General features: G+C 48.3%; 1 protein-coding gene across 2 annotated transcripts in view; it reads left to right on the top strand.

The window, feature by feature from the left end:
* The window catches only part of ASTN2 (astrotactin 2), a 361171-nt gene that overhangs the window by 316212 nt on the left and 21654 nt on the right, over positions 1–23305 (top strand). For both annotated transcript variants that reach the window (XM_049832481.1, XM_049832482.1), the window contains one exon: positions 9803–9944. In XM_049832481.1, the coding sequence (XP_049688438.1) occupies positions 9803–9944 (142 nt within the window). The remainder of the gene's footprint in view (positions 1–9802; positions 9945–23305) is intronic.

The raw sequence follows: 23305 nt of genomic DNA, 5'->3' as shown, positions 1-23305 counted from the left end.
CTTCTGCGATGCAGGTGTGTATCGTAATGGAGCTCATGTCTTGGCTGAGGGATGTAAGTGCTGCCACATTGTCGGAGGTATTAATGGCCTTTCTGAAGTGCATTGAAGTCTCTGGGTGTCAGGTGCCTTGTTGACACATGTTTTGTCCTCAGGGAAACAAAATCATCTCAACTTAAGAAATTAGAGATTGTATTCTGTCCTTGTGAGCAGTGGGACTGTGCAGTGGTGTGGGAGATCCTGTCTCACCTTGTAGTCTTAGTGGAAAAGATTGAGTGATTGCTGATATGATAATGGATGCTGAAGTAGTCTCCTCATGGCCAAGAGATTCCCAGCTCTTTCTTCTTTTCACTGACTTGTGTCTTCTAATGAATCAAAACTGTGAAGAAAAATGTTAACTTCATTATGGGGAAATCAATAAGTGAATTATTTCATTAGCTGTGTTAAGAAAGCTGTTGTGAATATAGTCTAGTAACCCAGCTAATTCATTGTTCAAGAACTGGTGTCAACTTTTGCATGCGTTAGTCCTGACCGAGTGGGTGTTTTCTAGCTTCTGAGTTCAGTCAGATAATTGCTTCTTTTCTCAGTTTTATCCTGATATTGCATTTGGCTTCTCTTGTGATACCTGCTTGGATAAATGGAGAGTTATGAAAAGAGGCACAGTCAAATGACATGCTTTTGAGTCTGAATCTGAGGTAACTGAACATATCTACAAAAATATTTAGAACTCGCTGTGTTTGCACAAGTTTTAACCTTGGTCCTGCAAGCATGTACATTAGTTTATCTGGCACACAAGTGTAATGGAACAACTCACATGAATAAAGCTAAACATGTGTAAATGTTTGCAAGATATGGGTCAATAAATCTTTGGAAATCATAGCAAACCAACTCTCTGTTTTCTTATGCAGTGGTATTCTCCTATCCATCCTAGACAAGAGATCTGAAATATCTGTAATAATCATTATGGTGTAGTTGTTCCAAATAGCTCACAGCCAGGATGCAGAAACTCAGCTAGTGTAAATTGTTATTGTTCCATTGACTTCAAGGGAGCTACAGGAGATTTTATGAACTGAGGATCTGCCCCCACATTCTCAAATGTCCAAAACTGCATATTAGGGCCAAATAAGAGGTCTGCTTCCATGCAGGTCCCTCCATCAGGACCAATTTTTGTAAGTGTTTGTTGGCTAACAGGCTGCAGATCTGGCTGCAGTTGTGTGTGCTTTGGAATATACTGGTCCAAACTCTTATCACTAATTCATCAGCATCTATGCATATTACCTCTGTTTAGAATAAGTGGGACCAAACAAAGAATATTTTCTTTAATTTGGTTGCCACTACAGGTAGTGGTTTGGCTCACTTCCCAGCACTGAGCCGTGAAGTGTAAGAAGGGACCAGGAGCAGGGTCAGGCAACAGTGACAATAGAGAAGAAATTGGCTGATCTAAGAAGTCCAAAAATTTCACTATCCCAATAACTGCAAGGAGAAGTGAAGCACAGACCAGCTGATGGCTTTTCAGCATAGGTTTACATTAATTTGACTTGACAAATCACCTGAGATAATTATGTTTTTAGTGATTAATTGCACACTGACTTTCTTTCTAGGAAATGTTCTTTCCCCCTCCTGCTAGTCTGGTATTTGCATATATGTGTAAGGCTTGATCTCCAGCGGGTGCAAGTCAGCCAGTGGGGTTCTGTGGGGCATTAAACTACTGGAGCATTTGGTCATAAAGAGCTGAAAATAAAGGTAAGAGACTGCTCAGTAGAGCTGGAAATGAAGGACCTGACCCTGCTGTTTGGCAGGTCTTCCCTGCTTTCTTCATAGACCATCATGTATCAGGCAGGTTAGGAAGTTTGCGTACTAGGCAAGTTTGTACATCAGACACATTGTAGGTGTATCACCAGGACCCGCTTGGACTGGCCAGAATCACCTTGTCATTGACCTTTCTTTAGGAAGGGTCCCAGGATTTGCCCTGAGATGTTGCACAGTGAAAGCGGCTCCCCTTCAAGTTCAGTCATCTTAACCCCAGCAGAAGGTGGAACCTCCCAGTGCTCTGGACTGGTGGAGCCCAGGTCCTTGGTGCCATCTTTGCATCCAAAATTTGGGAGTTATTTTTGGACAGTAGCACATTCTCCTAGGAACCGCAAGAGTGCAGTAGCTTTGTGCATTTAAGAAGAAAGCGGTTATGATACAGGTTTTGTTGCTGTCTCTGAAGTATCTGACACATAGGTTTATGCTGTAGAAGAGTGGCTCTGGGGCTGTAGCAGGGCTGGTGGGATTCCTGGTGAACATAAGGCTCTGTCAGTCCCTGGATTTGCTACAGACTGCTGACTATGGGCCTTGGGGACCACCAAGTGGTCTGGACCACTGGTCCATTGTTTAGAAATCTGTAATTTAAAAGAAGCTAAAAATGAAAGGAAAGCAAGAACGAGGGTGGGAACTAGATCTGTGGTGATGGACAAAAGCTTCTGCCAGACAAGAAGTATCTGAGGACAAAGCTCATGTCTTTTCTTTGTGTCTGCACAACTCCCAGCACAAATGGGTTCCCACTTTGCCTTGAAATCAAATAACTATTTTAACATGCTGCAGAGCCCAAAACAAACTCCAAGGGAATAGATAAATTCACTTGGACTCTCCACTATGCTAATGTGAATACGTGGCTTTGAGATTGGAACTGGCTCATGCCTGGATGGCTCCAAGCATAGCAGAGTCAGCTTGTGTCTGGCTGTGGTTGACCCTTAGCAACCCAGTGAACCTTGAGAAATACTGGAGGGCTCACAGCACAGAATGAAATGCATTAATTCTCACTCTCCTCCAGCAGCATGCTGCCTTGGGGGAGATGGAGGAGGTGATGCATTTTTTACATGAGCTGAAGCAGTTTTTCTGAGGTCTTAGATATTGACTGTGAAAGAATTGTGGTAAGCAGTCTGTGGAGAGCTCAGGTGAAGGAGCAATGAGTCTACTGATGACCCTAAAAGAAGAATACACTCGTGATTAGCCTTGTGCATCATGTTTTTAGAACATTGCATCTCATCCAAATTAAGACCATCTCCTTCTGTGCGACTGGCTGCTCTTGATAAGAACAAGCCCATCCTTCAGTTCCACGTGGTCACTCCATACACAGCAAGGTCTAGCCCTGGAGAGCACCAGCAAAGCCATTTGAGGGACTTTTGTGGCACTGGAATGCAACTTTTGCTCTTAGCTCAGCTAAAGCATTGCTCCTTAAATTTAGTCGTCTACAAATGCAGTCTTCCATCAGCAGAGGAACTGGGAGGCCCAGGAATGCTCTTCATCATTATTAATGTGTCTAGTAGCATATAGACAAAGGAAGCAAATTCCCCACAAAATTCGTAACTTAGGCAAGGTCAAGTCATTCAGAGAAGTACTGCAATTTACACCTTTATACAAGTTGGCAAGTGAGGCACAAGCTGTGCCCGAAGTTGCACAGTATAATCACTGGCTTTTCTGTTTCAGCCTAGACAACCTGTGCCCAGCCAGAGAGATTCCTGATGGAATCTTTGAGAAAAGTCATGACAAAGAAATTATTTCAGAGGCTACAGGTTTTTTGGGTGTGGGGCTTAGGCTCCCATCTAACATGAGAGGCTGGCATGCATGGATGCTCCCAGAATGTGGGCAGAAGATTTTTTAGTAATGACTAGGCCTTTTTATTTCTTTTATAAACTGGCAAGCCATGTGGGGAAGGAGGTTTTGACATCCTTCCACCAGGATCAGTAGGGACAGTTTGCTTTTAATGATCTAGGCAGCGAGACAGACCATCTGCTGATGTAAATCGGAACAGCTCTGTCGCCTAAAGTTATGTTACACTAATTTAAATCAGCCCATCATCTCCAAGACAAACCACCTTTCGCTGCCTTTCCCCACCAAGCGCCAGATCCGAAGCACATTAAACCCAGGTACAACCTCATTGTGGAGGAACCACCCTGCAAGCCTGTGCTTCCCTTCTACCCATCCAAAAACCCGATCCAAGCCTTCTGCTCACAGCTGTCCTCTGAACCTCCCCTCCTCGGAGGCAGAGCCCCAGAGGAAGAGGAGGGTAGGACGAGGACCCCCAAAAGGTGACAAACTTGGAGGGCTGAGCATGCCATTTGTTTCCTCATTTCAGGAACCAAAACCTGGCAAGAGCAAAGTAGAGTAAGGTCTCTTTTTCCATCTGCTTCACTGGCATTGCTCCGGAGTTCACTGCTGGGGACGGAGGTCCTCGCTGGGCCCCATCTGCCTTCCCCGGGCTCCCTCATTTATGCCCACTTGGGCCTCTGACATTCTACTCTGTTTTTCTTTCCTTGAAAATGGATCGGGAATTGGGAGCTGCTGCGCAGGAACGCGCCTGTTCCCCATTACAGCTCCACCGGGGCTGTAACACGATCGTGCCTGCTCCATACCCACACAGATATTTATTTATCCATACAGGCTTTCTCCTTGTTTTCATTAAGTTAGGCAGAAAAGGTTAATCTTTCTTCTGCTAAAGCTTCAAAACCAACCAAGCTAAATAAAATATGATTTCTTTCATTTCTTTTTTAAAGGACACTCTCTCCCCCTTTTTTTTTCTTCTCCCCCTTAAGTACCAGAATGAGGTCACAGTCAGAGATGCCACAAGAGTAAATTGAAAACAGGTTGAAAAAAAAGCAAAAGGGAGAAAGACAGAAAGAGAAAACCACAATCAGAAGAAAGTGACTGGTAACGTTGCAGGGTTGGTTTCATCCAGTCTAGTAAAGAAGCCATCAAGACAGAGACACTGGTGCCTTCCTACTTTCCCCTTTGTGCTCTTTCTAGGAATCTCAAAGGTGAATTGCAGCAGTGAGGTCTCCTCTCGTCTTCATTTCCACTTTGGTTTGCACCACCTGGGTTTTGTCCGTGCTGCTCTTGGCACAGGGACATGGGCTGAAGGTGTGGGAATGCCTGTGAGGGTCCCAGAACTTCCTTTTGCTCCCCTTACCTCCTGGAGGCTCCTGGCCTTGCTCTCTTGTTTAGTCTGGTTGAACTCAACGCTGTAACTCTTGTTGTCTTCGGTGGGATGGTTGATAGGTGATTCATCCTGCCTGCTGTCCGCAACTGCTGGGCGCTGGCACGGGTTGCAGTGGAAGGACTGAGGCAGACTAAGACTGTTGGATGCTACGAGCGAGCGGTCTGAGCCTGCTCCTATCCATTTTCATTCCTCAGTCCCCATTCCTGCCCATCTGAGCCTCCTGCCACGAGAAATGTACTCGCTCAAGAGCAGATTGCCAGCTCAGCCTTGCAGACAGGCAGCTGAGTTGGGGGTGTCCTCCTCCTCCAGACCAGACATCAAGTTGAGTGCCCAGGTGGCTATCCCAGAGCCATCACTGGTGGGTTGACCTATATGCCTTGGCGTGGCCAGACCTGGTGTGGCCAGGAGAAATTAGCAAAGCTTCACAAAATGGGGCTAACCCCACTGCAAGTTCCAAGCGTGCTGTTATTTTCCTTTGTTTGAGGGAGAGCTCTGACTCACCACAACACCAGAATCAGTATAAGATACATGTTTACAAAACCAAAAAGAGGAGGTTTGCCAAACTCCACGGCCTTGTCTGCGGAAGAGGACGAGGCAGTAGCAAGGGGCTACACTGGAGAGAGAATGAAAATGCCACCTGGAGCGAGCTGCATCTTCCTGACAATCATCAGTAGAGCAGAGATTGATTTTCAAAAGCTGCCTGGGGAATTGGATGGTTTGGGGCAGACCAGTCCTGGGAAGGCAGTGGCATGGAAATGAGGGGGAAGAGAGTCTTGCAGGGATTTGGTGTACAGATAGGCGTATTAGCATCCCAATGCTGAGCACAATTGCTCCATTAGATGTAATCAGTGTGCAGCAAGTAACATCTTTTGCTCTGTGCACAGTGATGTTGAGCTCTGGTCTGGATTTTTAACTGCTGAGAAGTGAACACAGGTGAGGCATCCTCACAGGATCTGGTCATTTGTCCTTGATATCTGTAACAGCTTATTGCTTTATTTAGTGTGACATCAATTATTTATTACTATTAATGAAGGACACAGATGGCTGTCTGGTCAATAAAATATCTCCTACTCCACAGAGATGATCTACTTAGCTATCATTTACTCTGCAGAGAACCTTTGGATTCTTTCTGAAATTTAATAATGCGAGCAAAGATACTACAGCAATCTAGGAGGTTTGTGCTTCAGTGCTGCTTTGGGAGGCTGAAATCCTTCTTTATATTTGCTGGCGGGGTGTGCGAGAACACAAGTCCAGATGGGAAAGAGAAGCCCCTTTGCTTTCCATCACAAGCTACTTATCCATATAATCCCTTTTATAAAGTGATCAAACTGCTTCTTAAAAGATAGTTAGGTTATTTGCCCTTCTCAGGAGTAGACCGTTTATTCATATCCAATTTACTTTCTCTTGCCATTACTGCCCATTAACCTAAGTATTTCTTTTCCATCTGAGTGCCTCCCCTGTTGATGTATTCACAGAACCGTGTATCTCTGCTTGGCCTTTTTATGTCTCTGCTTGTATGGTAAACTTCTGCTTTTTGTTGGTTCCCTGTGAAGCCTCCTTTCCTTCTTTCCCTGTGCCTCGTTCATAAGCAGAGATGAGCAATAGTATGCACTGAGTTCTCACCGGGGCCTTGTGCAGTTAGGTCAGTATTCCTGTGTTACTATAACATCCCAAGACCACTTTTCCTTGGTAGGGCAATGTTAGTGGTCCATCATCCTCTTGCAATGCCAGCAAATGCACCTCTTGCCTTAGTTGCATTCCACTGACAAGGTCTTAGTCTAAATCTAGGGAATAACTTGTTTTCTGGTCCTAGGGAAGACTTAGGAAATTTCATTTCAGCTGCTCTCAGAACACCATGGACTGAACAAAGAGAGACTTCTCTTGTGTGAGATGAACAAATAAAGTTGCCATGTGTTCTGCTTCACCCAGGGCAGAGCACAGAAAAGCAGTTCCCTGCATTTGCTGCGGATTGACAGCTCTGGGTAGTCGGTTTGTCCCTGGGGCGTCCCTTACCCCACCCCGTCTTTGCTCCGTGGCCGGTGCAGTCTGGCACCACCAGCGATCTCACTGCTGCTCACGCAGGTGCAGAAAGACTCCCAGCCTTGGGGCTGAAGTTTCAGCACCTTTGCTAGCATCTGTTTTGCTATTTTCATAACAACCTCTTTGCTTTTGTTTGATTGTGGCAGGGCCAACGAGAGGGGAATGTTCCCCAGAGGCTCGGGATTGAACACAAAACACCTTCTTGCTGTAGGGATCTTATTGCAAGGGTTTTGGCTTAACCCAAGTTGACACTGCGTTGGCAGACCCTGAGAGCTTCATTTCCTCCTGTACAGGGGGACAGGAACACACTTGCAACGTAGGCAGGTCTGACCAGACTCTGTGGAAAACCAGACTGTTGTATGACACAGCCACTGCTGTGTTTTGAGGCATTGCTCACTGCCAGCCTGCTCCGCTCCCCTCTCAGCTACGCAGAAAGACCATGAATGATGTTGCAAAGGTGAGCACTCAGAAGTCAGTGGGTGCCTTAAGGAGAGATACCCATGCAATTTTAATATACACTGAAATTCAGTGGTTGCACCTGATGCTTTCCATCCCATTTCCAGTCTCCTGCAAGTCTGGTTCCACCCTCTGCACTCCCTGTCTCAGCCCTGTGTTTTACCTCCCACCCCATCTCTTGTGCTCCCTCACACAGGTGCTCTGACTGATGCTGCTTGTATGCTCCATGATGCTCCTGCCAGTCCAAATCTCCCCTTGGCCTTGCCCAGTTGCTCATCACAGTCTCTCTGCCCAGCTATTTGTTTTGCTACCCCTCATCGGCTGCCTGTCAACCCTGAGTGCTCTGGAGGAAGGAGGGAGATCCCACAGCAGGCACCCATGGGATGATCTGTCCCCTCGTGAAGTTTCTTCCTGGTCAGAAGGGAGGTTGCTTGAGATCTGAAGAGGCTTAAAAGCTCTTGCTCTTGTTCAGCAACACAATCTGGTCCCACATCTTCATTATGTGTTTGTGATTCATCTGGTTTGTAAGTCACAGCAGTGTTTGTTCGCAATGACTTCTGGTGGCAGGGAGTTCCCCAATCCAGCCCAATGTCATATGAAAAGAGGCAGAAATGAAAGTTGGAAATGAGCAATAGGGTTTTGTTTGTTTGTTTAAATCATAAACCCGGAGCTAAGGGGCTTGCTCAAGGCCATTCAGTGCTCGTGACATCCAAGCAGTGATTTTACCACTGCCAACCCAACCTGCCCATTGAGTTGACTTGGGGTTTGGTATGGACCCGGGGCTGGGAACTAGGCTAAACTGCAGAGACCAGTGACAGAGCTGCCTGAAAAAAGTTTGGAAAGAACAAGTCGTGCTGGGAGCATTAAAATGAATAATTAAGGCTTGGATTCCTTTAGGGAGGAAAAGAATTTATTGCTGCTCTTTTCTCTAGCCAAGGGGGACATTTGTTACTGAGTTGTGTATTTTGAGACAAGATGCAAATGCAGTTTGGGGGGGCTGGGGAGGAGGGGATTTTTTTCTTCTACCTGGGCAATCCAGCCACACAGTGAGATGTTCTGGGCTGGTTATACCACTGGTTATTTCTTGTGGTCTGTACCAAGAACTTAGACTTGTGCTTCATTTCAGTAGTCCTCAGTCACTTTTGCTTTTAGAAAAATAAAGAAAAGTGCTGAGAAGGGAATTCTCCTCCCTCTGCTGCGGTGTCTTGACATTTACACATGCACAAGGTACCCAGCACAGCAATCTGGGTCCAGGTTTGTTTATACCAGCATAACTCTATCACCTCCAGCAGCCCTTTCTCTGATTCCCATCAGTGGGAATGGGGGCATGACCAGGGCAGCTGCTCTGTTTTTTTTTTACTCCTTGGTACCTTGGGCTTTCAGTTACACTGAGGTAAAATGGGAACTGAATGCAATGAGCTTTAACTGATAGACAGCCTGCCCACTGCAAGGAGACAGGTTGCACAGCAGTGGATAATCAGGCCCCAAAAGCTTAATAAATGGAGTGTTTTCATTTTCAGCTGGGTCATGATCTAAGTGTTTAATAAGCTTTATAAACCAGAAGACAAAAAAAAAACCAACAACTTTTTCAGCATTTTTAATTAGTATTTTTTTTCCTTTGAATGCTTGTAATGTAAAAACACTCACCGGGCGAGTGTTCTTCAGCACAGCTAAAGGAGCTCCAGTCAGAGGAGTCCAGTCCAGGAGCCAGCAGAGTGCACATGAAAAGGAATGCAAGGCTACTGATTTTCACTGAATTGAAAAAAAAAGGAAAAACCGACAAAAAAACCCAGCACATCGAGAGCAATTCCATCCAAGCTCTAAAAATGTCTCCTTTCCTGATAATCTAATGTAGCAGAAACACATTTCACTGTGACAGGTGATTTTTTAAAAAGACCACATCCCTTTTAAGAACTGAATGTGCAGTTAGGGCAGGAGAGCCCTATTTAACCAGGCTTCCAGCTCTTCTGGGGACCTGGAGCCTGTGCTTTGATGGTGGTCCTGTGTGTGGTGGTTACAGTGAGTCCACACGTTGCCTGTACGTCTGTGAGTGCACCCTTCCACTGTCCAAGCGATGACTTAGCACTGGCCTTGCTTTCTGCAGTGTGTCCCTATTACAGCTGATGGCCCAGGTGTGTTTTCTACTTGCTTTGTCCACGGGCGATATTCTCCAGATAGACTCGGGGCCATTTGTACGAGCTACAGCCAGTGAGACTTTGTTGATTGCCTGTGCTGTGTAGGTGCATTCCTGCACTGATTTTTAAACGGTCGGCTATAATTTTGCACCTGTATTGATGTTTCGGTCTTGCTCATCTCTTTGCTCTCCAGGAGAATCCTTGAGCTTTGCGGATGATTTGCTTTCTGGCCTTGCAACGTCCTGTGTGGCAGCGGGTAGGAGCCACGGAGATGTCCCTGAAACCAGCCTCTATTCAGTCATTTTCAAGTGCCTGGAACCAGATGGTCTGTACAAGTAAGGAGAGGCGTGTGGGGAGGTGCTGGGGGCAAGGAGGGATCTCCAATGCTATTCCTTAATTGTTATTGACTTTTTGGTTAGCACTCTGTTACACCAGACGGTGGGCAAATGATGAGACTCTTTCTGTTGCTTTGGGTGTTAGGCTCAGCTAGCGAAATAGAAAACCTGTGTCTGCCAGTACAGTGCTGGAGGCACTGGGAGTCTGTGGGAGACTCCACTGGAATAACTCAAATTTTCAGTATTCTGGGCTTCCAGGTCCATGCATAGTGGATAGGGTTGTCTCTCGTGGATGAACTGAGCTAACGTGGTCAGATTGAAGCAAGTTGCCAAATGCCTGGTGGACTGAATAGCCAGATGTCAGAAGTGTGATAGGTGTTGTTTATACATGTTGGTGTTTATACTAGTAGGACACATATAGCAGATCAGAGACACACGAAATCCGTCTGCCCACCACCCAGTTACTTCTACAGGGATGGCTGGCCACGCCTGTGCTGATGTTCTTGTTCACTTGACTCTTCTGAGATATTCTTTCAGCACATAGGATTGGATTTTCTGTTTGAATGCTGTGAAGTTATTAGTGTCCAAAGCAAAGGGATAATTTCAGGATCTTAGTATTAACTTCTCCTTCAGTATCATTTGGAGGGGTCTGGGCTTTTCAACCTGGCTCACTAACCAGGGCATACTCTATCCTGAGGGGGATATCAGGAGTCAGGACAGTAAGAGAGAAAAAAATAGAGAAAAAAGGCAAGGAGGCGGAGGAGAGACAGAGTAAGCAAGAGAGAAACACCCAGGGCTTAATGTCAGAGCGACTGTAATAATTAAAACACATTTTGTAGTGAGTAATGAAACTTTTTATGGGACCACAAAAGCATTTAAAGTGAGAGCTGGCAAATGGTCTGTCAGCGAGAACTTTTTAAGATCTTGATTAATACTTTCCCTTTGCTTCCCCTTCCGCCGCCCCCCAGTTAAGTATGTTGACAGCCTCTGAAGAAGGAGAAGCCTTTATTGCACATCTCTTGAGCAGGGCTGTGTCCAGGAGCAGGCTCCAAGTGATACCTCTTGCCATTTAATACCTTTAAATGTTTTCTTGTTAAATACATATAATGCATAAATATAATTATTAATATCTCTGGGAACTGGGCTGCTCTGAAAAGGTGCCAGGGAGAGGCTGGAGCAACCGCAGAGCTTGCTAATAACCCGCCGCCCATAAAATCAGCCGGTTGTGAGCTCTCAGCCGTTCGGCTTACGGCTGCCAGAGGCACTGGGCGAGGGAAGAGCCGCTGGGTTTGATGGGGAGGCTGCTGCTGAGGTGAACACACGGAGCTGGGAGCCAGAAGGTCTGGCTCTTGGGCAGCCTGGGCTGCCAAATCATCTTTCCCCATCTGCTGGGCAGGGATAATTGCACTCACCCATCGCTTTAGGGGCTCTGCGATCTAATTCCTGATGTCTGCAAAGGGCTGGGAGAGCCTTGGGTGGAAGGTGGAAGGCTTCATCCAGGGTTTTGTAATGCTTTTGGTCAAAGCCAGGCTTCTGCTTCACAGTCGTGAGGCACATTGCCGTGGAGGGAGTAAGCAGAGTTGGTGATGCCCCATGTCCTCGGGTGGCTGTGGGCAGCTCCTGCTCTCTGTGGGTGCCCCTGCGTGAGAGACAGTAGCTTTTTGTGGGGAGCTGTGGCTGCAGGCAGCCAGCAGGCAGCAGTCCCCTGGCATCAAGGAGCTTTGGACCTCATCCTTCTGTGGGGACAGGCCCTGGGGTGACGTACAGTGTTGGCTCCATCCCGCAGCTAATGTTCAACAGGGCTTGGCACGCTGTTCCCAGGGCTGTGCACACTTAAGCGCACATGTATGGACACATGTTCATGTTGGCACCCGTGGGGCATGGACCCACACTCATGGGCATCAAAAAAAATGTACGTGCACACACACTACAGCTCACCCTCCTTGGCATCTGCTGCTGCATGCCCCAGCACACATGCATGGACCAATAACACCTACTACTCAATGTGTTTGCATGCACTGCTGTGGATGCATGTCCAGCACGCACACACACATTGGCTCCAACCTGGGACCTACCCAGAACGTGTTTACTTAGCATCTGTGCATTCTCAGATACATAGGCACACACATTAAATATTCCTCTGTTCAGATGTCCACACAGTTGCAACACAGCATGAAGAAAGCCAGAACAGTGAAATGTGAGGCTAACACTCTGTTCTGAGCCCGTGCAGACGTAACAACAACAGAAACACGGGCACAGGGTCATTTCTTAAATTGAATTTCTTCTGCTTGCTTCGTTTGTTTCTGTGGAAAAAATAGCTATCTTGGAAGGCTCTGGCCTGGGTATAATCCTGATTATAGCTAAACGGCAGGGACCTGTGCTTTCCTCTAGGCTGTTAGGTGAGCACACAGAGTCTGCAGCATCAGAGCTCTTCAAAAGCAAATGTTTTTACTTGTTCAGTAGTCTGAGGGTATCATGTAAACCGAGAGAGGGACTGTGAATGTGGAAGTCTCTTCTGCTCTGTAAATGTGTCAGCCATCCTTTCGCTTTTCTTCTGTAGTATCTGTGGCAATTATACTCTGCTGTTGACCATTCATTTGGAGTATTACCAGCCTGAGATCAAAGCTGGGCTTGAGTGTGAAAAACAAAACCAAAAAATGGTCTACAAGCAAACAAAAAAAGTGATTGATTCCTCTACTTTTAAGAATTCTGTAATTTCAAAACATAAACTAAAAAAAGAACTTATTTCTTTGTCCTTGGCAGTTTCAGTCTGATGAAAATATGTTGCCTGTCAGCCCTTTTCTTCCCCTTGCCTGTAGTACATTGAGATGCTAGTCCTTGCACAGAGGGTTTTCAGAGGGAAAGTAGTTCATGTCAACAAAGATGCATGTGCTCCATAGGCTCGTGTACACATGTGGACACTCCTGCTGGTCTGTCAGACATGGGTGCCCATGCGTGGGGATCCATGCTGCAGTCATGTGAATGCACTCGTTTGCATTCACACAGGGACACTGATGATGGTCCTTGAAGACTGTCAAGTTTGGTTTAAGCTCTTAAAAAACCAAAGGCTTATGATTCTTGCAAAATGCATCACAGGAGAGGAGATTTTTCTCCCCCGAGGTCAGCTAGACCAGAGAAGTCTGTCAAGCTTCCTCCCAAGTGGATTCAGAAGAGGATGGTGTGAGGAAGGCAGAGGGAGAGATGTCTACGTGTCTGTTAAGTGCTCGTCTTGCATGGAACAGCCAGCCGGGACAGTGGTTAACACCAATCAGACTGATAGTTTGAGAGCTTGAGAGCACCATGCTGTGACAGGCAACTTGTGATGCACCAAGCACCAAACACCAGTCAAAAGAAAGAGCTCTGGCTCGTTTCAGAGGTCAAACTAAGCCTGGAGGACTGAGCTTACATTGCTCATGGTCGTTACATAGCTCAGCACCCTGCAAACCCAACCGATCTCTTCACTGTGGAGACAGGAGCTTCCCTTTTGCATCCCACAGCCTCTCTGAGCCTTCAGCCCAGCTCATCCATCTCAGCTTCTCACCCCGTCGTTCCTTGAGTGCCTGGGGATGCCTCTTCGCTGAGCTGTACCTGATCGGCTGCTGGAAAGCAGCTTTGCCAGCCCAGCATGTTCGTTTCAGATACTTGGGGAGACACCAAATATCCCTCAGCCAAAAATGGAAATTTTGGAAAGGGAAATGAAAACCCCCTCCAGCTCCTCAATGGAGCTGCAGTGCAAACACACCAACTTCTTCCCTGTGCCACAGATACTATAATTATAGATTAGATTAAATCCCAATGTTTCACTTTATTTACATTCCTGACCTAGCCTATTCATTTCCGGTGTTTGTGCCAAGAATCAGCACAAAATTTACTGGAAATAATATGGAAGTCATCAGGATCCCTTCCAGAGCCTTTCTTTGGAGTGTGTTCGTGTGCTGAGAAGGAGCCTTGAGTTTGCATTCCCTTTGCTGGCTCAGATGGGGTTTCCCCAGGGTGATCCTGAACCAGCTCGAAGGCTCTGGGAGAGCATGTTTCAGGAGTGTTCATCCTAGGGGATGAAGATTGGGCACTGCCATCAGATGGAAGGGGATTCAGTTAGACCTCAGAATGAGAACACAAGGCTCCCATCCACAGCCAAGACCCACCAAGACCTGCCTGGCCAGCATCAACCCCTATAGGAGACCCCTGGAGGCCATCACCAGCATGCCCAGGCTTAGCCTTTGTCACCATATGCAGGCTAAGAGTGAACATACTTTATTTTGGTGAGCTTAAGGAAGGAGGCAATGGTGTTAAGCAGGGGGAACCCATCATAGCACCAAGAGACAGCGACTGCAATTCAGCAAGCTGAATGCGCTAAAGGAGCTGGCCCAGGCCAAAGCTGATTAATGTTGACTGACCTCTGCCTTGTGCATAGCTGGGATAAAAAGTGGAATGGAAACCCTTGGTGCTCAAGAGTGTGCTAATGCTGGCAGCAGTCCGCTGCTCCTTATATGACACTAGTTGTTATTGTTGGTCTTCCGTCAGGAAGACACGTGAATGAGCACTGGAGCAATCGGAGACAGATCACAAATAGCTCAGTGGCATGGGTTAAAACACATCTGTTACAGCCCTTGGCTGAGTCCCCTGTGTGCACAGGAGCTGTGCTGCTTCATTGAATCCACCTCTTATATTCTGCATGCTCTCCAGCTTCCTGAAGCCGAGCGGTATATGGCTGTAGTTTCTTCTCAGGCATTCCTGGGTTGCGGAAGCTCAAACAAGACAAGTCAGGAGTTGAATAAGTGTTTGCTAAATCCCAGGCCTGTGCTCTAAATGCAGGCTCGTCCTTCCTCAGCAGTTTAGGGTTGCTTCAGAACAAGACTGCCCAAATGCTGGCTCAGATGTGTGGTTTTTTTGCTGAAATAAGTCCAGCACCGAGCTGTCTGGGCCCACCTGGGCTACGTGCAGATCACCACAGCAGAGGTGGATTGGCCCCATGAAAATGGTCTGTACAGAGAGGTCACAGGCTCGGCAGAAGAAGGGGATAATCTCTCTTTCCACTGATACTAATGAAGTCCCATGCATGGAGGAAGGTGGGGCTCCTATTGAAGTTTCAAACATTAGCAGGGTACAAATATAAAAGCCATAGAGAAGACATTCATGCTTTCTTCCTGGCCAGTCAAGGTGCTGGAGGCTCTTCCCAACTTTGCCATTTGCTCTACTGAGCGATTTACGCAGATCACTTTGTCTCACTTTCATCTTCATCTGTTTGCCTGTCCCCTTTGTAAGCTCAGGTTTTAAGCTTTCTTTTGCTATCTCTGTGTACAGCCCAGCCTGGGTGGATCAGAACAGGGCCTCCAGGTGCTGCTGCAATGTTGCTATACCAGACGTTTGCCATCGCCCTTCTAAAAGTTGGGTTTCTGCCTGAATCCTCCTTCTGATCTGTCTCTGCCACCAGTATTCAGCCACCTGGGACAGATCTAGAGTCAGGACGTGCCTTTCCACTGACCTCAGTGGAACCTTCTTCCCTAGGATCTGCCAAGCATATGAGCATCTCCCTCCTTTTTGCTGGGAAGACCAGGTTATCCTCCCCAAATTCTCTGCTTCTGCTTATACCTCATGCCACAAACAGAAACAAAACAGCCTTTATTGCCTCCCACAGCTGGCTCCTCCCCACGCCTTCCTCAGGACATCCAGATTGAAATAACATTCTTGGTTTTGACCTAAAAGCTCCCAGCATCCAAATGCCAAACGTGGCTGGGTCCAGACCCATTCACATGGCTCCTCTTGGGGTGGCTGGAGGAAGGCTACCAGTGGGGGAACAAGGAGGAGTCATGGACAGATCGTTGTGTCGGGTATTGCAGCTAGGGGAGTGTGTGAATGTAAGATTCTTCCTGGAAATGGTAATGGTGTGGAGAGGAGGAGTTTGGCTTCTTCGTCTGTTGGTAGACAAATGGACTTTTGCCATTCCACCTTTTCCCCACCACCAGTCCCCTATCACCAACCCTTTACAGTTACAGACTTGGAAAGTATTCTTATTTCTGAGCATGTAGAAAATGAATGCCACTAACATAGATCAGTCCAAGTATTATCTCATTGACTAATGGGAGAGCAAGTACAAGGGACGCTATATAAATATCAACACAGGCGTTGCTGGCTTTGATTTACCTCTAAGCCAGCAAAAGCTGCGTTGTGCTACTGCATTGAAGTCTTTGTTTTGTTCATCAGTTCTCCATGCTATAGAGCACCTTTTTCCTGAAGGCTGGAAACCTGAGGGCCATGTTCATTTGATCCTTACAGCAGGGTTTGAACCCTCTCCTCTTCCAGGACACAAGGAATTCACTGCTTGGCGTGGATGTTTCTTTTATCTTGTAGGGAAGAAATGGGTCTGGATAAGGGCAAATGTTTTTGTTCTTGTTGGCCACATCCTAGCTAGGGAAACTGAGCCAGGGAGAAGTGATGTGACATGCCTGAAACTCTTCAGTGGGCTGGAGATGAGCAGAGTCAAGGGATGCCCTCGCTCACACTTCGCATAAGCCCCACTTCAGAAGAGCGCTTGGAGAATTGCTTTTTTTTGTCAGGGGATTAAGTAATGCCACCTGCACAAAAATACAGTCTTCTCTTCCTAATTTCCTTATGCAGTCTGGGACCCAGGTACCTGAGAGTGCACATCAAGGAACCCGAGGCATGCCCTCGAAGATGCTGCTAGCTGTCTTGGTGTCTCACACCCTCCCCTCTATCTTGTTCTTGTTCTCAGTGTGTTGTTGGTTTTTTCCCAGCAAAGCCAATCTGGCAGCAAAATGACTTTTTTTGCACGGTACTAGAGATAGGTACTACAGCAGGGGATGCCACTCTGCCAGCTGGAGTTTCCCCTCTGTTGCCAGAGCACAGATGAAGCTCCTGCCGCCGCACCTCCATCCTGGGTGCTGAGCAGGAGGGATCCTTGCTCGCCTTGCGGCGGGCAGCACCGGGGCTTTGACACCAAGAGGCAGTGTTACATCACGTCTGCAGCAACGGGTCCTGCTTGCAGTCTTGCTGGGGTACACACAGCCCAAAACAAGCTCTGCCCATGCTGATCCTGGAATTTAAATTACGGGGAAGCATGTTGCAGAGGGATCCAAGCAGGCTGCATGCGAGCCAGCCCAAGCCAGACACAACACGGCAGCGTTCGCTTGGCAGTCCCATGGCTTTACACCTGCTCTGCCAAGCCAAGAGGAGAGTAAGGGGGTATCAGATGGGGTGCACGCCTGGGCTGGCAGGGCTGGTCTACAGCAGGATTGGAGCTGGTGCCTTACATAGTACAGTGCTGGTGATGTTTTCCTGCTCAGGTCTCTGTTAGGGTGATTGTCCCTTCACCGTGTGTTGTTTTGTGGCTGAATAGCTCTTGTACACCCCAGGCAGACATTGTCTCTGTAAAACGATGGTCGGATTTGCCACGTATCGGTTCATGCGTCACTAGCCAACACTGATGTTTGGGTGGGAAGTTTCTGCCTCCTCCTTCGACTGCTTCCCTGTGCTCAGTAGCAGCTCAACCTGATATTTGCAGACAACTCAAATTTTTAATAGGCTAATTCTAGCCTTAAGGAGTGGCCAAAAGCATCTCAGCTGTATCCATAAATATGCTCCAGGAAGGACGTGACAAGCTGCTTTGGTGCCCAGGTGTTCAGATAGTACTGCACCCACAGGTCTTATCTGAACCCAGAGCCATACCCACAGCCCACAGAGTAAATCAGCTCACACAAACCCTGGATGGGACCCCAGGTCCCAAAAGCTGGAGATATTTGGCCCAAAAGGTGATGCTTATCCAAATAAAAAGATAAGTCACAAGCTAATCCTACCTGCCCATCTTTTCCTCCACAATCTAGAGGCAAAGTTTGGATGCCATTACCTACAAGATCTGTCCCAGCACAGACCAGCAATGTGCATACATCTCATATATGGCCTGCAAGTCCATAAAACCAGTTAAACATTTTTTTGTTTGTTTCTTTTTTCCAAAGGACACCTGCAGCACATCCCACTCCATCCTTTTCTTGTAACAACAGCACAGAGACTCCCTCACTGGCCTTGCCTCCCAGAGGCAAGTTATCTTTGCAAGATATATATCCTTGTTATCTTAATGTTCCTTTTTTTTTTTTTTTTTGCTGTGTATTTAAACCCCCCCTCTTTTAATCTTTGACTTGCACACAACTTTACACGTGTAAGTACCCACCTGCTGGTCATGCTACCCTGGAGTTTATCAGCACACAGTGACCCCTCCAGCTCTGCCACCCATTCTCCCCTTCAAGGTCACAGAACAAGGCTGTTACCCAGCTGCAGAGAATTTGTCATGGGGGAGCTGTGCAGGTGATGGAGCCCCTGCACAGGTGGTTGCTGAACTCAGCTGCTTTCCAGTAGATCTTGAGTGACCTTTAACTTATTCCTTGGGTTTTGGAATCATTCCCCCTCTGCAAAAGAAGCTTGCTTGTATGTTCCTAGTTTGAGGACATTGAGTGCATCTGGGCTTTTCTGTGCTGGTCCCATCTTTGACTGTGTGGTCTGGCCCAGACCCTGCTGCAGTCGATAGGAATTGTTATTCCCCTAGATGTCAGGCAGCCTTGGGTTCTGATGATGGAGCGGGAGTGTGGTGGGGCATGGCCACTGCAACTGCTGCTGCTTAACTCTTTTGCTTAAACGCAGACTTATCAGGAGTGCCCACATTTTGGGACCTTTTTCAGTTGTATGTGCTGAGACTAGAAATCCCTCATCTTCACAGGTTCACAGCTCTCATTGCCTGTCTCAAGTTATGTTAGTGCTTAGATGGCCAAGTCCCTGCTGCAGAACCGGTGTTTGCAAAAGTAGCCAGTGAATTCAGCCATCTCCATTCTGGGAGCATCATCTTCAAGGCTTCACTGGCAGAGCCACAGCTCCCACTGGCTTCAGCTGAATTTGCGCCAGAGTAGATCAGTGTAAAATGGAGACACTCAAGGTTAACAAGTAACCTCCAAGTAGCTGCTTCTTCCTGAGTTTTCCCACCTGTAAACTAGGCATATTAAAACTGAGCTACACCCTTTGCTAGGTTTCCTATACAGTGAGGAGAACAGCATAATAAAACGGGAGAGAAAGCTGAGAAGTAGCTGCTTGGTTGCAAAGATGGCATCTACATGTTGAGGTGGGACTTGCCATGGGTGGTGCTCCTTCCTGGAGCTATGGCCCACTTGGTCTCTGCTTGGTCTCCTCAATTGGATACCACTTTGTACTGCCAAGGATATTTGCCTTCAGTACCTTTAGGGTGATTGCTCCCAGCACACATGCCCTCATTGCTTCTGGTCACCTCACGCACATACTCACTTCCCTCATCAGGAATGAGATAAATTGGATTATACAGCAATATGGTTTCTGTTTTGAAAAGGGGAAAGAAAATACCCTGGCTTTCACTGAAAACCCTTGGAGCCAAAGCTTATGTCATAATTTAAATGTTTCTTAAAAAAAGAAGTAGGGTCTGAGGGTTGCTTTTAGTTCAGGGGATGGTGGATGGAGGGGGCAGCAGGGCAGGGTCCTGTCTTCACTAGATGAGCTGATGGAGCGAGGTGTGGAGACTTGCTGCCTTGGCAGGAAGGAGTGTGAAGGGAGCTCTGATTCAGGGAGCTCGGTGCCGGATCACTGGGACATGATTGCCCAAACACCTGGGGCCACTGGCTGGGCAGCCAGGCAGCTCAGCGAGGTGGGCTTGGGTGCTTACCTTGGCTCAGCTCTGGGCTGTCATACCCCTCAGTCAGGGTCTGTTGCTTTTCTTCCATCTTTTCTCCTCTTGATTTCTGCTGGGGAAGCTGCAGGGCAGCTCATGGCAGCAGCAACCTGAGCTACGTCTGGAGCCTGCCAGCCCCTGGCATCATTTTCACCTTCCTTCTGAGCATCTCCCACTGCCCTCTGGTTATGGAAATAGCCTCAGCTCTTAATCTCATGGCAAACCCCAAACAGAAGGGCCTGCCACCCGGCTGGGATACTTTCATATTTTCTTTCTATCTGGTTTACATCGTTGCAACATCTCAATCTTCCAGCCTTTCTGTGACAGTGCGAGGGAGTACGTATCCTGCACGCAGGAGGCTCTACACGTGCCAGTGCCAGTTTCTTGCATGGGGCAGGGGACGCTGGGGTGTGCCGCTTGGTCTCTGCGAGACCCCCCCCAGGCTGCTGGGGAACCTCTCAGAAGAAGCACCCCAAACCAAAATGCTTCTTCGGTGCCCTTTGACATGTCACCACTGATGTCAGGGAAAGGATTTCAAGCCATTCCAGCTGCCACAAGTTGTACTCTTGGCCCTGTATTGCACCTCCCTTTTTGCAGGAGCATCCGTCCGGCGTGGGCGAGGATTGATGCATGTCCCTGGCTTGGGCAGCCTGTTCTCCAGTGGAAGCTGCTGTCTTAATAACAGCATCTTCTTGCTTAATTGTGAGCTCAGTTGTCCCAGAGCAAGTCTGGGATAATGCCCAAGAGTCTCATCAATGCGGCTCTCCCTCCTTTATGCCCATAAAGTAGACCGAGACAGAAACAAGGACTCTGTCTCATCCCCACCCTCTGTCTTGCCTGCTCAGCTGGCCTCATCCCCATCAAGGCAGTATGTAGGGGGCTGGTGGGGACCTGAAGCTGCCCGGGGTAATCCTATAAATCCAAACTTTGCAACACTGCCACAGCCTGTGATGTATTTACCCGACTGACAGGCTGCCTCTGGGGAGCATCAGCACTACCAGTGTCACCCCCTCTGTCCTCTCTCCCTCTTGTGCTTCTCCCCTCTGGGTTTGGGGGTTTCTTAGGTTTGTGTACATTTTGCGGTACTGCGTTCCCATGGGTGCTGCCCTTTGTCAGCGCTGGACCTGAGTGCATGCAGATGTATGGCTGAGGACTGGTGTGCATTTCTGTCCATACTGTTTATAGGTTTGGATCTGGGGAGCAGGGACACCTCATTTGCTGGGGGTCTTTCCCATACCAGCAGCAGGAGCAGGTACCTTAGTGCTACCCAATAGCCCCATAAACCCACCATCCCATAACCCTTATCCCGCAGCCCATCTGAGATGAAATCATGGCCAGATCATGTTCTAAATAACCTCTGGGTGTGCAGGTGGTTTTTGAGATGTTTGATGGGGACACCTGCGGCTGTGCAAGCGTGGAGCAGCATGTCATCGTGTGGCTGGTTAGCCCCAGGCTCTGGTGGGTGAAGCAAACCCTTTATGTAGGGCTTTCCATGTCATTACAACCAAGACCACTGCAGAGAACGGAATATCCTAAATACTGCTGAAGCCCAGCAAAATGCTGCACCTCGAGTTCCCCTTGGCAGTGTACACTGTACCACGCTCCCCAGGCAGCAGCTTGCGGTGACATCCCTGGGGCTCTCCCATTGCCTATCCAAACCCGCCCCATCGCTGCTCCAGCAGAGCTGCCCCGGTGCAGCCCAGCACGTGGTGTGAAGCCCACCCCATGGCGTGAAGCCCACCTGCGACACCCCACACGGCTCCCGAGCTCTTGCAGGCCACCTCCAGCTCTCGGCTCTATCCCTGGCTTGTACCTGCTGCACTACCACACGCTGAATTGTTTTCCAAGTGGAAACATGAGTTGAAGTATTAACTCCACAAGGGCCTTTCTGTGCAGTGCACCGGGATTAAATATTTATGTTGGCAAAAAGCATGTAATAGGCAGCTCAAGATCAGAGATAATGAAATTGAGGTGTGTGGAGAAAGGAGGGGGAGGCAGGGGGCTTGCAGGAGCAGAAGGGAGAGGGACCCAAGTGAGCTGTAGTATGTGTGCATGGGCAATTGCTTTTGGTTTTATTAATACCCCACCTGTTTGCGGGGAGACCCCAGCCCCATCACTGGGAGCTCTGCAGCACACGAAGGAGCGCAGAGATCAGCTGTCGCCATTCCTTGCGTGCACACCAGCGTCAGGCAGGAGTAATTGTCACCCGGGTGACTTTAACTTAGAGCCATCTGAAGGGAGGTGGGGCAGGGACCGTCCTGGAGAAGATGGCTGGGCAGAGTAGTGAGGGATGAGACCCTCTCTGTGTCATCTGCAAATGATGTACGATCCTAAATCATTAATAGCGGTGATATAGGATCCCTCTCTCTTCCAGACCACTGCAGTCAAGGTTATTTACCGGTGACTGTATCCGATCAGGCAGCAATGTGGTTTGGATTATACGGAGGGTTCCCAATTGGGTCAGGAGGATGCTCATCGCAGCGACTGCAGCACACCGAGCAGGGAAGGCCCATGCAAGCCTCCACGGTGGGTGTTAACAAAGAGCCCCGCAAGGATGGGCAGCAGGGGTGCAGGAGGGGAGCGGGCAGAGGCGAGGTGCACGGCGTGGAGGGTGCTGGGCGATGCAGGAGGGGCGACCCGCTCCGCTGCCACGGGAGGAAAACAAGGAGCACATGGAACAGCAAAGGACGCTGCTCTTTCTCAAATCATTATCTTTATGAGACAACAACATCTCTCTCTTTCCACCCAACAACAAATATCATGGAAGGCGGCACATGGAGGGGGGGCGAGTCCTGCGCCGTGCTGTGGGACTGCGGCCAGTCGCGGAGCCCCCAGGGAGGTATGAAACGAGGCATGAATGGAGTGTTAGGAGAGAATGGAAACTCTCCACTGGCTCCCAGGCCGGCTCTCTTGCGGGGGGTCCCTTGCTCACGATGACAGCGCTGCCTCTCATAAACACGCATTTCCTCATCCTCGTTTGTTTCTCTCTCTTGTGCAATCTCTTGTACCAGACGGGAATGGGAGTGAGTCCCAATGGTACATGAATGTGTTACAAAAAGCCTTCCCACCCTGCCACCAACGAAGTACTGAGAAATAACAACAGGGTTTAAAAGAAAAAAAAAGAGAAAGAAAAGAAAGATAGGGGAGCCAGATGGATTTGCTACTGGCCGTGAGTTATTCTGAGTGTACACTGAAGGGCATGGCTATGCTGGTAGTTTGCAGCATCAACCAGCACTCAGAAGCCCTCACTGCGCTCGGTGCTGTGCATCCCTCTGGGAAAAGGAAGTTCCTTCTCCAAATGACTTTCCTGGGTGAAAAACATGGGATAAAAATAGGGGCAAGGTAACTTGGCTGAGATCACACAGTGCTCAAACCAAGAGATAGTCCCAGCTCTGACCTTCCTGCCCCACACCGTCCTCTGTTCTGGGTTGTTTTGCCTGGGGTACACAAGGAGTGCGGCTGCTGCCCTGCTGCCAGCCTCTGCTGCCCATACGGATTGTCCAGGCTGCCCTTCTTGAACAACGCTGCTAGGATAGAGCACAACCAGGGTGAGGTGTGGTGCTAAGGTGTAGGAGCAAGGGAAAGGCCCACCATCAGACACAGTAAGTCTCCTGGACCAGCAGTAGAGGGAAGAAGGTCTCCTGGACCTGCGCTGGGGGAG

This window comes from Accipiter gentilis, chromosome 29 (assembly GCF_929443795.1).
Source record: "Accipiter gentilis chromosome 29, bAccGen1.1, whole genome shotgun sequence".
Lineage (NCBI taxonomy): Eukaryota > Metazoa > Chordata > Aves > Accipitriformes > Accipitridae > Astur > Astur gentilis.
This window is presented reverse-complemented; position numbering and strand designations above follow the sequence as displayed.